This window comes from Gavia stellata, chromosome 2 (assembly GCF_030936135.1).
Source record: "Gavia stellata isolate bGavSte3 chromosome 2, bGavSte3.hap2, whole genome shotgun sequence".
Classification (NCBI taxonomy): domain Eukaryota; kingdom Metazoa; phylum Chordata; class Aves; order Gaviiformes; family Gaviidae; genus Gavia; species Gavia stellata.
Genome location: NC_082595.1, coordinates 77,913,739 through 77,929,757, shown reverse-complemented (window position 1 = coordinate 77,929,757; position 16,019 = coordinate 77,913,739). Strand labels below are relative to the sequence as shown.

Sequence of the window (16,019 nt, the reverse complement as noted above, 5' to 3'; positions counted from 1 at the left end):
TTTAAAGATCACAGCTAAAGAACCAGGTAAACTAGTTCTTCCCTTATTTACACTGGCAGGAATCAGTTTCAAACCCACTGTTATGTATGTTTGTGAATACATGCTTTACGCAGCTGTCTGCTCACCTTTTCCTGAGAGTTTCCCAGATCCATTTATGATATTAAACAAAGGATCCATTTCATATTTGACAGAAACTGAAAATGTCAGTGTGGCTCTCTCTTGGCTCAGGTCTCTTATTTCAGAGTATATCAACAACAAAATTATATTTACCGCTGGTCCTGGTGGGCCTCTGGGACCTGTGGGACCATCTTTTCCTGTGAAACCCTATTCAAAAACAAAAGCATGATTAGAGGTTAACTTAAGATTGTAGCTTGATTAAAATGACCCTTAAGATTATGTAGTTGCAGTACTCCTGATTACTACTAGCATGTATTTTAAAACCTGCCCACAATGTAAGTTATAAAAATAGCTATCGCGACTAATGCTGGAGGAGGCTGTGGAACAATGAGTTTCAGCCAATTTAGAAGATGTTCAGCTGCTGTTGATTAGGAATGAGTCTCTCAACATTTTTAAGAAAAGGAATCATTGTTCTATCCCAGAGGAGTAAGATCTCCCTTTTTGCTCTTCTCTCACTCACAGATTAGCTGGAAATATGTTTTCTACTTAAATGAAGAACAACTTCCCTCTCAGATACTTCCCCTGCAAGAAGAGATGCTGAGAAATCCCATTTCAGTAATCTAATACACCGTTCACAAATTAACATTGATTGTCCATGGCCCACTAATGACCCACCAATCCTATGGTATGTTCTTTGGCAACTGGCTATCACATGGTGGTCTGTTTTAATTTCTGGCTACCAACTCCCACTAAAGGATAACTATAAATCCATGTATCAGCTATTAATTTGACTGCAAAGGTAAGTCATTGCTTCAGTCATCTCAAAGGTGATATGCCACTGTAAAGACAAAAGAGATTTGCTTAGTTGACCCCAAATAAGAAGAAAGGGATTGCAACAACTCCACAATGAAATACCTGTGCGCATGCCCTTCATTATGAAGACATTTCAGAATCACCCATCCAAAGAAAAGTTCTTCGCTCTAGCTAGTCAAAGGTTAAGGCGCAAACTTGACCTTCACATTAAGAATGGCACAGACAGACAGATTCTTTACAGATATGATATCTCCCAGACATTGAAACAAGCAGAGTTGCAGCAGCAACAGTGTGTGAAAGACAGCAGGGCTGAGTACCTCAGCAGAGCCCTGCTCAGTGGACATACTGTTCTACAGGTGCAGACATCTGAGAAACTAGTCAGGAGAGTGAGCAGTGCAATTTTTACAGAAACTATCTAGCTACCCTATGGCTATCTGGGGAGGTTTTCACCCCCAGGTTTTTCCAGTCCTTCCACTTTTACCTGTCTGGGTTGGATACTGATAAAAGGACTCCTTTTGAAAAAGCATTTGAAAGCAAAAAGACATGATAAAGAAGGAAAAAAACCCCCACATTACTTGGTCTTTTCAGAAGATAAACTGAGGAAACCTTACCCTTTCGCCTGGAGGTCCCATTGGGCCAGGTGGACCAGGTAAACCTGGGGTTCCCTACAGGGAAAAGGAATGATAAACTGTATCCATGATGGAACAAACATCACTGCTATGCTAATCATCCCAGTATTTATCCACACATTTAAATATCTAACTCTCTTCAATGTTGCTTTTTGGTATTTACAAAAATAAAACAAACCTTTAGGAGAAATCATTTATTTTATACACATGATACAAGAGTCTTCACCCTCACTCTACTTTTTACTTCCATTTCCTTACCAGCCCATAATTCAACTTCAGAAATAATTTTCAATACTGTTCCTATGAAACAGATCTATCTGGTTTATTGCCTTTACAAGCATGACCTACAGATGTCAACTAATCCTTTAACGCTCTGTAGGATCAGTACCACTGTTGTAGGAATTGGATATTGAACAGCCTTGTATCATGTTGTCATGTTCTTCTTTTTCTGTCTAATCTCACCATACACTAAAATGTAGCACTGCTTTCTACAGAACATTACTATTCCCTCAGTGTATATTACTAAGGACTAATAAAACAGGTAAAGTATACAAGGCCCTTGGTCCATGACTGACCTTATCTGATATATGAAACTAAATCTACAACACCATTTAAGCATCTCCCATACAGTCTTCATATCCCCAGTAAAATCAAGGACAACATTGTAACCAAGGAATATTAGCTATGTCACCACATGTTCTGATCAATGACTTTAGATTATTCAAATCTGGCTGATGATCAAAAAAAACCCTTTTTTTTGTTTCTCCTCAAAACCTAATCCTAGTTTACAATAGAGAAACCTGCAAGTAAGTGAAATTTAATATTGTTTTCTTCTTTCAGAAAGCATACAATTAATGTCCCAAGACCATTTGACTTGAAAAATAGAAAGCAATTAGACAACATTGCTGAAGAAGGGTTCAGGAAAGGTTCTGCAACCGCTATTTTAGGAAGACATTTAACTGCAGGTGGTCAGAAGTTGAGACACCTTCCTGGGGAGTTATCAGTATACTTTTCCTAATCCAATGGTCTGTCCCTGTGCATTCACAACTATCCAGATCGACATTTGGCTTGACTCACTACAGCTGTTCTTTCACTCTTGTTGTTTTGAATGGTTTACTATTTCCTACATTTCAAATTCCTAAGTGTAAGATAATTATGTTTCCAAAACTATTGCTTAAGAAGGTATGAGAAGAGCCCATGACTCCTAGTGATGTCAAAGACAGCTGCCCACCAGCCAACCTGCATCAGGAAGTGTAAAATGATATTATCTTGTCTAAGTATCGACTTACCGATCGCCCTGGTAGTCCAGGCTGTCCAGCATCACCTTTCATTCCTTGACGACCCTATAATTTCCATAAATGATTGTTAGAGATTCTGAATTACAGAATAGGTCAGAAAAATAACTAATTTGTGTAAATGTACATGAAATAATTCCTGCAAGATGCCTAAATTAAGGAATCCATAAGCCAACTATGTGTCATTATTTATGGCTGGACTCAATGATCTTAAGGGTCTTTTCCAACCTAAATGAGTCTATGATTCTATGATTATGGAATAAACCAATACACATATACCTCTTAACTGAAGCAATACTGATCATCTCACAAACATTTGCAAATGTAGGATGACTGGCTGACATTATATTAAAAACACAGGCAAGCAGACATTTGGAAGGGGCATGTATTGTGATAAGGAAGTAACACAGACTTTTTAGTAAGAGAGATTAATATCAATGTCTTCACAAGCAGGAAAGCAGGGAAGGGTTACGTGTTTTCTCCCAACCTCCCTTATCTTTCTCAACTGTTGAATGGAGCTGTCTTTACTCAAGAATAGTAAAAGCTCAGCCTTTTTAAAGTATCACTGTTTTTCTCTAACCCATGGTCTAAAAGGCACTACACATTTCCAGGACACAAGGTGTAGGAGCATATAAAGAAGCAATGTATTGCCTTTCACAACTTTCACAACAATTCCACATATACTACAGCACTGTAGTATAAATGCACAGTCTAAACCCACATGAGCTAAATTTGACAATACAATATTTATTTTCCACTGTGGCTTGCATGATAATCCAGCATTAATAACTGTTGATGACACACAAATAATCAAACAATTTGTAGACATAGCCTGCCAATGAGAATTGCAATTGATATGAAAAATTAAATTACATGACTCAGAAGTGGCACTCTAACATTGTTAACTAATGAGAAGTTCCAAGAATTATGTTGGTTTTGTTGGTGCTTTCATTCTTCAAAGGTTTTCAAACTGAATGTGACAAAAAAAAAGTATTTATTGTATTCTATATGTAAAAGGAATATGTTTGGCCTTTCTTGCTGTTTGGCACCTCTAGGCCATCTTAATGAAGTTTTTCCTCCTGGTCTATTAAAAAAACCTGAAAAGCATCTACACTGTGTCCCCTCCCAACTTCTTGTGCACCCCCAGCCTACTCGCTGGTGGGGTGGTGTGAGAAGCAGAAAAGGCCTTGACTCTGTGCAAGCACTGCTCAGCAGTAACAAAAACATCTCTGTATTATCAACACTGTTATCAATATAAATCCAAAACATAGCTCTGTACTAGCTACTATGAAGAAAATCAACTACCTCAGCCAAAACCTGCACAACTGGTTAACAAAATCTTTCTACTTTGTCCTTACAAAACAGAAGGTGTACCTAATCTTAAAGCACATTTTGTTTTCCATTTACCAAATTACATTACAGACTGAGAAGGCAACCTGGTTTCAAATGCAAAAGGAGACAGTATGCAATCAGACACCAATTCTATTATTTGTTTTCATAAACTTTATATTTTAATCAAAGATTTCATACAAAAAGCTCCTGATTATACTAAAATTCAAGCTATTCCAAAATGGGAAACATCAAAATTATATTCCTGCTTTTGGGGCAATTATTTATTAAAATATGGCAAAACCAACCTTAATACATTGCGAATATAGACAAAGGGTTATCTATGCTATTTATCCACTCTAAAAACCAGAATCTGGTGAAACTTCATTGGTGTTAGTAGTTACTGTGGCTTTGAAGGCATGTACGTGAAATCAGAAGTAGCCCCTCACTAAAATATGCATGCTGTTGTGAAGAAAGCCCCCTAGGAACAAAGGGCTATTTTGTATGCCTAGATCTAGGCACACATTGCCTAACTTTCAGCCAGGGATTTAAGCTCAGGAAATAGAAGTTGGACATGTAAATCTGAAAGGTTTCAGAGTAATATTGCATGCTTAATTTTCCTGCACCACATTTTGATAGTTTTGAGTCCTAGAACTTGAAGGCCTAGCAAGTCTACCGAAAAGCTGTAAGACTAAAAACGGAGTAGCACAATGCACATTACAACGCTTAGACTCTGTCCCTTCATAGGCATCCCATATGCATATGTAACATTCAGGTTATAAAATGCTATTGTATTGAAAGAGACTTGTTTCATAATACTGCTGCGTTGCAGGGAAAAACGAATGTTAGGGCAAAGCTGGCACCCTCTTCCCAAGACCACCACCCCCATGGACAGCTCTGACTCCACACACAGTGCCACCCACAATCAGACTGGCCACTCACCGGTTCTCCTGGGATTGACAGCCCATTGGGGCCCTGTGGACCTGGGGGACCTTGAGGGCCAGGAGGACCTGTCTCGCCACGAGGACCAGGTGGCCCCTTAAAGCAAAAAATTAAAACAAGATTTTCAATTACAACCTTTCTTAGATCTGTAACTGCAAAATCCTTTGGGTTAGACAGGGCAAGTCAGAAGCCTGGAGACACATTTAATACTTCAGAACAACTGTGGAAACACTTATCCAAGTGGCGTATCCTTTCATAAGCTATTCTGTGATTTATGTTGGCAGTCTCAGGGAAATGCATGCCTTCTGGCAATGTTGATTAGAAGTATAGTTGTCTCCTCTGTACAGAAGAATGGACAACAATGCTGCAGACTGTGCATTAACACCCTGATGCATGTACTTTAGTTTTCTGATGTGCAGACAATGCCTTTGAGGCTACATATATATACATAGGCCATGTATATATAGTCTCAAATAGGTAGGCTGTACATAAATAACATGTAGGCATATTTCCAATTAAATTTTTAATCTTCCAATTAATTTTCCAATTAAATTTTTAATCTCCATTCTTAGCTCAGCATAGAACTAAGCATACAAATTTTCATACAGGTAAGCATGTATCAACATTACAGATGCATTCCAGAAAGATACTTACAGATGATCCAGTCAAACCCCTTTCACCTCTGGGACCTTTAGCGCCTGGGCCACCCTAAATTGAATATTCAGAAAGAAAACGTGTTTCATACAGGGAAAGCTAGTGTACATGATACTGTTGTGCGGTATGAATCCTCTTTATCAAACTCTTATGTGAAAGCCCAAAGTTTTGAAGTGTATAGACCACACTGCTAAAAAGAGTACTAGAATAAAAGATGCATCAGAAACTCAGGTAAACCGCATCAGCTTCAGCCTTGCCAGTTCAGCCCATGAAAAACTATTGTCATTTTTGTCTCTGCAGATATAAACTTCTTCAATTTATATCCATCCAAGTCTCTGGATACTTCTCTGGTAGACTGCCAGAAATCTCAGCTGAGCTTCAGATTCCTCATGCAGCATTTGTTGATAACTTCAAAGTAGAAGGACTACCGGGCTGAGTATAATTCCCTTATATTCAAAGCAAGTGGTAGGAGCATATCCATTCCATAGATTACTACCTCTCCATATAAAAAAGAGAGTAACTAATTTCCCTGACAGAGTAAAGAATGTTTCCTTGGAGTGAAATCCTGACTCTGTATTTAGGAAAAATATTTGCACAGTCCATTAAAAAGATCTTGTACATGAAGTGCAAGATGGCTGAGATTGGGCCAGATTCTTTCAACCTATCACACAATAAGGAGCTATTCACAGTGATCACATTGGAAGTATGGGAAAAGGATTATTATATAAACGAATAGAGGTGGTAGGAGCTGCCCAACTGTGTTTTAAACTAAGATGAAAGGGGAACAGATTATCATGATGTTATGACTGAACTTTGTTTCACAAAACCACAAATCAACACAAAACTACTTCCATAAATTTAAAAATCAGAAAATCTCTCTCTACTTCCATAAATTTAAAAATCAGAAAATCTCTCTATTGTGAATAGTTCCTTACAGCTGGTCCAGGGGGTCCTGGAGGTCCCACGCTGTCTTGAGTACAGGTACAAGCATTTGGAAGAGCTGGGCATTTTGCTTCATCTCTCTGAAAATTCAATCACAACTATTAATGTCCTTTTAAAGAAAAGTACTTGGTGGCAGCACACTTTTCTACAACAATAACAGCAAGATTTTCTTTTATCCTGTTTTCAAGTACAAGCAAAACTCACAGCTAAACAGTGGTTTCCAAATATTTCTAGAGTACCTTTGATATTTTTAGCAAATTTTCTCTGTGAGCTATACAGTACACTAGCAACAGAGGCACAGGGAAAATCAAATTCATACGCAATTTCTGTTGTTCTAATATTTATATCTGTTAAACAATCAGGTTGCACTGACTAAGAATAAACTAGTTACTTTTTGAATGCCAATCTAAGAACAGATCAAATAAAAAAATAATATAGCTATTCCTTTCATAATACCTAGGATCTTAAATATCACTGAAATACAAAATATAACTGACATTTTTTCCACCATTCCTAAGGGACTCAGTTCTAGCACATTACAATTTTTCTCCCTCAGACACAGAACTCTGAAATGTAGTGTTGTTCACTGGCTGCTCTGAAAACTGTGATTTAGATATGTTGTCTGTACAAGGTATAATACCAGGCTAATATTGATATTATTAAATTTGCTATTAATAATGATTTTCTGAATAGCCTCTGGTTCATTTATACTTACCATAGAAGGAAGATCACAGCATCTGTCTCTGCTAGTCCAAACTGGACTGCATACAATGTCAAAATTCTGGATTTCTAACTGTAAAAGAAAGGAGGACTCTTGAAAGATACTAGAGATGTTATTTACAAAATCTATTGGCATTTTCATTAAAAATGACTCCTCGAATGATTTATTTCTAATGTAGTTAAGATCATTCAGACTTTCATTTCTTTCTTTGAAGTGTCAAAGAAAAATGATTTTAAAATAATAAAAAATGGAAAACCAAGCCTACATAAAGCTACAAGAACTGCAACCACTGATGCTTGTTCTTGTTCTGGGGCAAAAGGTAACCAAATAAAGCGACTCAAGAAATATTTTGCAATACTTAATTAAAAACACCAATAAACTTCTACATCACCTGAGTGCCTCTGCACTTCAGCATGAAATCTGGCTGAAAAACTTTTGGACCAACTCTAGGGACTGCAGTCCTTGGGTCACATATTAATTCAAATTCACGTATGGAACTTTTCACTGACATTAGTGGGGAAAAGTTCTGCAGAAAGGCTGAAGTGGGGACCTTAGGTAGACTACGGTAAAAGCAGTTTCCTCTCTCTTTTTCACCCCAATAGCTATGATCATGTAGTTTGATAAATGCAACCAAACATTTGGTGGTGAGCATCAAGAATCTTCTTCCAGTGTTAGGGTTTGCACACAAGTCAGATTGCAGCCTTAAATCTTCTAATATGAAGCCCAGGTAATAGCACTGATTACATATTAAGTATAGTTAATCCATCAAAATAATTGACGTGCCCTTCATAGCAGCAGCCACTTTTTCATTATAGGTTTATAGATCATAAAGCCCGTGGGGATCACTCTGATCACCCAGTACAAGACAGACCATAGGACTTGCCAGAATTAAAACCTGTTCATTAGAGAATGTCTTTTAGAAAAACAAAAGAATCTTCATTTAAAGATTTCCAGTGATAGACAATCCACAGTAAACGGTTCCAATTATTAACTGCTCTCCCTATTAAAAGAAAAACCCTTTCTGCCCTTGCTTGAATTTACGTGACTACAACTTTCAGCTATTAGATTTTTGTTTTGCAATTCTGCTAGAATGAGAAGCTATCAAGACCAAACTTCTCACTTAAGTATATTGGGTCTTGCAGTACAGACACTTGAAAGCTTTAGGTGCAATACTGATTTCTTAGCAATCCTTAATCTCTAATCTCTTTCCTCAGAAAATTTCAAGGGCTTGAATTAATGGATGGATTAAAGTTTATTGCTTACTGTTGCTGATCTCCGGTCACCTTTCAGAAGCTTCCCAAGTATTTCATAGCCATCAGTTGTGATGTTCCCAGCCTCCTTAATTGGTTTTTCCAGTATTTCACTGCAGTCAATGTAAATCTTAACATTTGATGAAGTTACAACAATATGGACCTGAAAAAAGTTTAATGTAATATTTAGAAAAAGCACATAGGCATATTTATTTTACTATTTTAACAGTATTTCACTGTTTAGGTAATACTGTTATAAATTTTCTTCATAGTAATCCTGCTTTACTTTCAAATGGTGGAAAAATTCAAACTCAAGGAAAGTCTGTGACATTAGTAACCTCTTTAAAATGTGTTGAAAGTCAGTAAGACGAATACACAAGCACAGCTAAGTAGTACTATTTAATATAACAGCTGAACTACAATAATCTTTTTTAAAAAGCTTGCCTGAAAATTGATTTAAGATGGCATAAAAGTAAAAAATAAAAAGAATTTTTGAGAGGAAGTAAATATAAGCTCTTCTTGTCCTCTTCTGATGGCTGGGACCACACAAGAGGTTTACGAGTCTGTGACTGCCCACTGGCTAATAGACTCTGTCTGTAGTTTAGAGAGTAGATTGTTTCAGATCCAAAGATCCAGGGTTCAGTTTCCACAGATGACTCAACCAGAAGCATTAATTGCATTGATATACAGGAAGTAAGCAGAGAAGCCTGCCCAGAAAAAGACAAAATAATGGAAGATGCAAGAGAGAAATTTCCATGAGAGAAATTTGGCTACAAAAACATATGCCAAAATAAGGGGAAACAGGGAAGAAGAGGAAGAGATTAATTATCTGAAATAAGGGAAACTTAGGAAGGAGGAAAGAATGACTGTAACAAAGGGAGAGTATGTTTACCAGGAGAAGAGAATGAAGTGTTTGGGGAAAACACAGTAAACCCTAAACAGAAGAACAAACAAAATTGAAGCAAAGGTTACCATTCAAAAAATTCATAGTACATATGGCAAATGTTATACCAGTGAATTTCCTACATATCTGTGAAAAGAGAAGACATTCAGGAGTCTCCAAGAAAGAAACAAGGGCCTGACATTTCAGTAAATCTGATATGCAGTGGGTGGAAGAACATCTTAAGGCAAGAGAAAGGTTTCAGTGGCTTTATATACCTTACATACTGCATGTATTTTGTATACAACATTATAACATCTATGTAATTGTTAAAATATCAACACAGTAAGATCAGCAGCAGCAGTAAAGAAACCTTGAAATATGTATTTATGTTTTAAAGCTTCTGTTATCACAGTACATAACCCTTCAGAAACATACTGCTATTTGATGACTGCTTAAAAAAATTGGCATAAAGTTGAAACAGAGATTCCCTTAAATGTCCTGAGTCAACAAGTGCCTGAACAATCTCCTGAGAATTTGTTCTTTTTTTCCATATTAAATATTTTCCCATGTGGAGTCATCTCCAAGGCATCATCATAGCTTATCTAAAACTCTTTAAACATTATGTGCTTATGCTTTATATAACTGGAATTAAGACTTTTGAAACTGCCCTCATTTTTTGTCATCTGAAATTCAGTTGGCATCACAGTTTAATTCTCAGTGCTGTGTATGCAAGTGTTTTTCTAATTAACATTCCCAGCATTGTTCATTAACCAAATAAAAAAAATAGTGGAAAGATAACTGAGTGTGTCCAAAGTATATTTTGGTATTACATGCCAAACCTTCCACAAAGTAAAATAAGCACCATGCCAAAACTTTAAATTCATTATCATTTATACATCATATACTCAGTCATTTGATTATATGACTAAATTTTACAGGTTAACTAATGCATCAAACAGTTTAAACTCATCACAGATATGATTTACTAATTCTGAAAGGTACCTAACATTCAAGTCCTTCTTGCTGGAATGTTAAGTATTTGTCACAAATTAAATAAAGTAAATGACATCTGCATAGCAAATGCATATTACTACATTTTCATTTGCACACAAAACTTAGGAGATGTGAATCTACATCAGAATGCTGAATGAGACCATCAATTTGAAAATGTTCAAACAGCAATGACTGCTGAGCATCATCTATCTATTCAAAGAAGCAGCAATCCCAGCAGTCAAAAATAAGCAGAGCTCCCCCAAGTCATTGACTCCATCAGCTAACTGCTGATATAACTCCAGTGCTGAATTCCATCCTGAATCTCATGGCCCAGGCATAAATCTAATAAAAATATATTCATCTAGTGTTTACAGTAAATAAAACATCTCTGTATTTAATCCTGCTACATTTTGTTTTCAACAAAATGTTAACAGAAACATTCTTTTCAATTTCTAACACACCACCATAAAGCATCACTTCTGACCATTTCCAGTGCCAGAAAGCACTGAGGTTTTAAGAAAATATACTTTAATCTTTCTCTCTGGACCCCTTCTAAGGTAAAGTTTGATGGTGTTCTGATCTACTGCTAAATAAACCACATCAATAAGCTAAGCAAACTATTATCCCATATGTACATCAGCAGGAAGACATACACTCATTATCAAATTTCCTGTGGCTAACTACTACAAAACTGCTATCTAAAAGGAAGTCTAGCATGGTAAGAATAAGAAAGTAGAAGTCATCTGTCTCTACAAAACATTCAGTTATAAATTTAATGACTGTCTCAGGCAGTCAGGATTTTTCCTATGGGACTTGCCAGTTTCAACAGCTTTCACCATAGCTATGCTACACAAAGTGTTCAAATATGCAAGAGTAAATTTCCCTGCACAGTTAGGTGTAGTTAACTGTGCTTCACTGAACGAGCCAGTAAGTCATCGAATGAAAACCACAAAAATGTTTGATATTTTGGAAAACATCTTCTTGCATTCTAAAGATTTGTCATTTCTTTGAAACTGGATGGTAGGAGAAATTGCAAAAGTACCTTCTGAAATGTGTTAATCCTACTTTCCTTCCTTCATCCAGCTGAAACTACTCCTATTCTTTATTAGGAGCTAATCAACATGGCTGATACATAAGGCTTTCCCAGTACAGAGTTGGAGAATCCCATGTGCTATCATTAACAACCTCACTCATATAGCAATCTCAGTAATCTTCCTAGAGAGGATCCAGAGGAGTCAGCTCAGTTACATGGTGAAAAATCTCAAATACAGCTCTTTAAACCAAGGCTACTCCAGTTACTTTCAATACTATCAAAATCTGAACTTTTGATTCCTTTCTGGGAAAAAGAGAAGGGGAATGACACAGTGCATAAATAACTGATACATTTTTGCTTAAGAAATAGTCTCAAAGGCAAGAATGCGCATTTCCAGAGCTTTAAGATAATTTGCAAATGGCTGTTAACCCTGTACATTGTTCGGCATCTTAGGATTGCTTTTTGTTCGCATATATGAGTGTATCTAACTATTAAAATAATACAAAATTCTGGATTTTTATTTTCCCTGTAATTGTTTTCACCAGCAAGTGTAATAAACAGTTATATATAACTGCTAGTATTGCTGGGGTTGCAGGTTGTTCCCCATTTGCTCTGAAAAATGAGCAGAGCTTCACTGTAAGTGCTGTCAAATAGTTCTGCTCAGCTCTATCACATTTAGAGGAACTACAAGGAAAAATATGACTCTGAACATCAATGAAATTAGCAGCAGACACTTAAAACAGACTGCTGGCAGTACAGCATGTAGTACTTCACTTCTTCCCTTCACACCACTGGCCTGGAGAAGGGAAGTCTCAACTCTCACACTGATACCTAAAATGAGGCATGCTACATGCTGTTCTGTGTCTTAACAGTACTTCTGGGTGATGACTCAACTTTTACAACTTAACCAAAACAGTATCTATCCTAGCCTTTACTGGCAGTTTTTCTCACTCCAGTAAATTAACACATTTCCTTAAAATTCAGTTATTCTACTAAGCTATCAGAAAAAAAGGCAAAAAGCCAAATGCCAAGGACAAAATAGAGGCTGCATACTGCAGGTGTGATCCAAGCCTACTCATAAGTATCCGTTACAAAGTCAATGACATAAACATTTCTTCATATATGCAAAAATAATTAGCCATTAAATACATTATAAACACAAGAATAATTGGCTATAACATAGAAGCAGTTTGGGAAATTATCCTCTGTCAAATTCTGCAGAAACCAATAGTTTTCTAGTACTGTATGACTTTCGTAGTCATCCGTGTCTTAAACAGATGAAGTCACAAAACATTATAATGCTGGCACCAGCTATCTTTCCCTGCTTTCAGCCTAGCAGAACTAGGTTGACAATGTGGCGTCCAGTATCAGCAAGTTGACAGAGGCAACCTCTTATCAGTATCCTCAAAGGAATGCTGTTAGTGACTAGTCATACAGGAGAGGGTATCACAAAAAAAACAAATGTTATACTGCAGCCATATTTAGTCATCAGAAGAAAACTAAACAAAACTAAACAGAAGGGAGATGAAAGAAAACATGAGAATGTGCATTTCAGCTGACCAAAAATGTTGCAATTGCAACTCACTTTCTTGCCCTAAACATATATACTTAACACAGCAAGAAAATATTTTTTAAATTGTGTTTTAGCCTGAGTCTGTGTTGTAGCCTGAGTCAAACAGTTCCTGATGACTAGAGGGAAGGAAGTCTGGCAGGATCAAGTTTTCATAATTCAGTGCATGAAATTAGAAAAGCAAGCACAAAACTATAACAATTGAAGGCAGATGCAGTAACATGTAAGGATTTCACTAGCCATTTTGACAATTCAAAAAACATGAGTTTCATTCTAAATCACAAATAGATTATACAGCCTTTTATGGGCTCTCTCTCATTATTGTTGCTTCCTCAGCTAACATTACTTTGGAATATTTTAGGCCCAGTGAATTGAAGCCAAAAATATACCAATACACATTCATACATACAAAATATACACATATGCATGTATTATGTTTGTTAAACATATGAATCTTACTCAATATGCTATTCACCTCCCAAAATTGGTTTCCTGCATTTGTCTATAAGTCAATAGCTACTTACTTTCTGCGGCTATATCTTCCTCTTCTCTGAATGATTTCAAATCATTACACTGCCCCTCAATCTTTTCTCAACACAAATTCCTTTCCTTTTTTTTCAGTTTATTTTTTATTTTTCCTCTTTCATGTGCCAGGAATCAGGCTATAATATCTTGTTCAGTTATATCCCTCCACGTGCACAATCTTGACAAATTCTTGACACGATCTTGACAAATCTCTTACATTGGTTCAAAGAAGACCTATAACTTCAGAGATCTTGTTTTACATGATCCGTAAGTCCCTACGTCAATTTACAGTACTATACAAAGACCGGATATAACTGACAGTGACTTCTGCTTGCTTGTCTTTTGTTTCAAAGAACAGCACTTCAGAAAGCAACATTCATAATTTCAATCCTTTACCTTATGGAAGCTTCCATAAAAGATTTTCTTTACTTCATCATTATCAAAAGTTACAGTTTGAACCTCTCCCCTTGTATCCTTGTTAAAGAATGACAGCACTTTGCTGGCAGCTGCAATAAATGAAAAGAATACATTTCATTTCATATGTACTACTGAAACCGCCATTCTAGATACATTTCTAGATAAAATCCAAGATACATTTCTAGATAAAATGTATTATACCACTCAATTGGGTAAACACAGATTATAAACGGTCTTACTGACCCATAAGTATATAGATGTATTTTCCTTTATTTTAGAGGTAATACCAAAGTTGAAAACGCAGCTTAGTTGAATTATTCTTAATTGAAAAAAATAAGTTATGTACAAAGTAAAAAAAAAAAAATCTCTTAGAACTAAAAATATATAATCCTTTTACAATGTAGGAATGCTTTGGGTTTGGAAGTATTTGGGAAGAATGCATGCAAATTAATGTAATGTATAAATTCTCTATGCAATAAGTGTAATCATTCTTACGATCAAGCACAACTCCAACTTGTGGTTTGTAATCTCTGTCTGTAATCTGCCAAATTGCAAAAGGCTCATTGGGGGATTCAGGCAGAAGACGGAATAACAGAATGATGGTGTACGCCTGTGGCAATCCCTCTGGATGAATCTCCCTGTTAAGACAATATGAAGACATTATTTCACATAGAAATACATGAGGACAGTAAGATCTTCATCATTTGCTCTTTTTCAAAGAAAAGACATCAGAGTAACAGGGAAACCACAGTGTTTAATGGAACTGAGCATTTTAACTACCCTCTCAAATAGAAAAGAACTTTGTGATAAAAAACACTATGTGATTTGTTAAGATGAACTCACAGCCTGTCTTCAATTGATCCAGGCACGATGGTTATGGAGGAAGCCAGAATATGACCAAGAACTCTTGGATATGTACTCCTGTGGCAAGATTCTGTATAAACTACACATATTTTAAATTCCTTGATGATAAGAACAGAAAAAAAGTACTGCAGCTTTATTCTTTTTTCATATGGTTTTAGACAGGCAACAGAAAACAGCACTTAACTATTGCTGTCCTTCAGGCACAGATACAAAGAAGGAGATATTTAATGTACTCTCTGCAATTGGTGATGTATTTGGGCTCCACCTCATTCATCAGTGGATGAGGTTTAGACTTGTGATGTTCAGACTGTTAGACATTAAAAAAGCAGAAAGCCAAAAGTAAATAAAATCATGCATTAAATGGCCTCCAGCATTTTCTGAAGGGGAAGGGAATGCAGGAAGGGAACTGTAAAAAAGGAGGTAGCTTCTGCTTCTCCTTAACCATTATAATGGAACTGAGAAGGGGATTTGGCCTCCCTTATGTTTGAACATAAACACAGAAATCTTAAAAAGAAGAGAGGACCTGCTCTGTATTTTAGGCAAAGCTTATGTACCCATACAATTATGGACACTCTGCAATAATAGCCGTATCACTAAGTCAACAACACCACACCGCACAGTGCAAGAATGAAAATATTAAAGTAGATATGGCAACACTATTTATAACTCGGATACCAAGTTATCTCAGATATGGAAACTATGTCACCAGGATCAGGATTCTTTTATTGTTTTGCTGACTCGGTCTAAAGTGAGTTTTATTTTCTGGCTTGATATGAAAGATAAGTGCCCAGAATACTCTGGCAAGTCTACTCCACCTCTTAGAGCAGACAACAGACTATGTATCACAACATTCTTTAAAAAATAAAATAAATAGGAAGTCTGTCTTTGTATTGTCTTTTTATCATCTTATCCCACTAAATGCGAGGTTTATCTTAATGTAAGAGAGTTGCAAAACTGGGATTATCTGTACTTCCCTAGATCGTAAAAATGCAGGCTGTCAGAGACTTATGACCCCCATAGCTATAATGGCATGTCAATGAAT

At 36.4% G+C, this 16,019-nt stretch overlaps 1 protein-coding gene across 1 annotated transcript in view; it reads right to left on the bottom strand.

The window, feature by feature from the left end:
- The window catches only part of COL12A1 (collagen type XII alpha 1 chain), a 100,554-nt gene that overhangs the window by 14,754 nt on the left and 69,781 nt on the right, over positions 1-16,019 (bottom strand). The window contains exons 49-58 of the mRNA XM_059835443.1: positions 14,609-14,751; positions 14,093-14,202; positions 8,706-8,855; positions 7,437-7,514; positions 6,715-6,801; positions 5,780-5,833; positions 5,126-5,221; positions 2,849-2,902; positions 1,542-1,595; positions 271-324 (exon numbers count right to left, since the gene is read on the bottom strand). Of these exons, the coding sequence (XP_059691426.1) occupies positions 271-324; positions 1,542-1,595; positions 2,849-2,902; positions 5,126-5,221; positions 5,780-5,833; positions 6,715-6,801; positions 7,437-7,514; positions 8,706-8,855; positions 14,093-14,202; positions 14,609-14,751 (880 nt within the window). The remainder of the gene's footprint in view (positions 1-270; positions 325-1,541; positions 1,596-2,848; positions 2,903-5,125; positions 5,222-5,779; positions 5,834-6,714; positions 6,802-7,436; positions 7,515-8,705; positions 8,856-14,092; positions 14,203-14,608; positions 14,752-16,019) is intronic.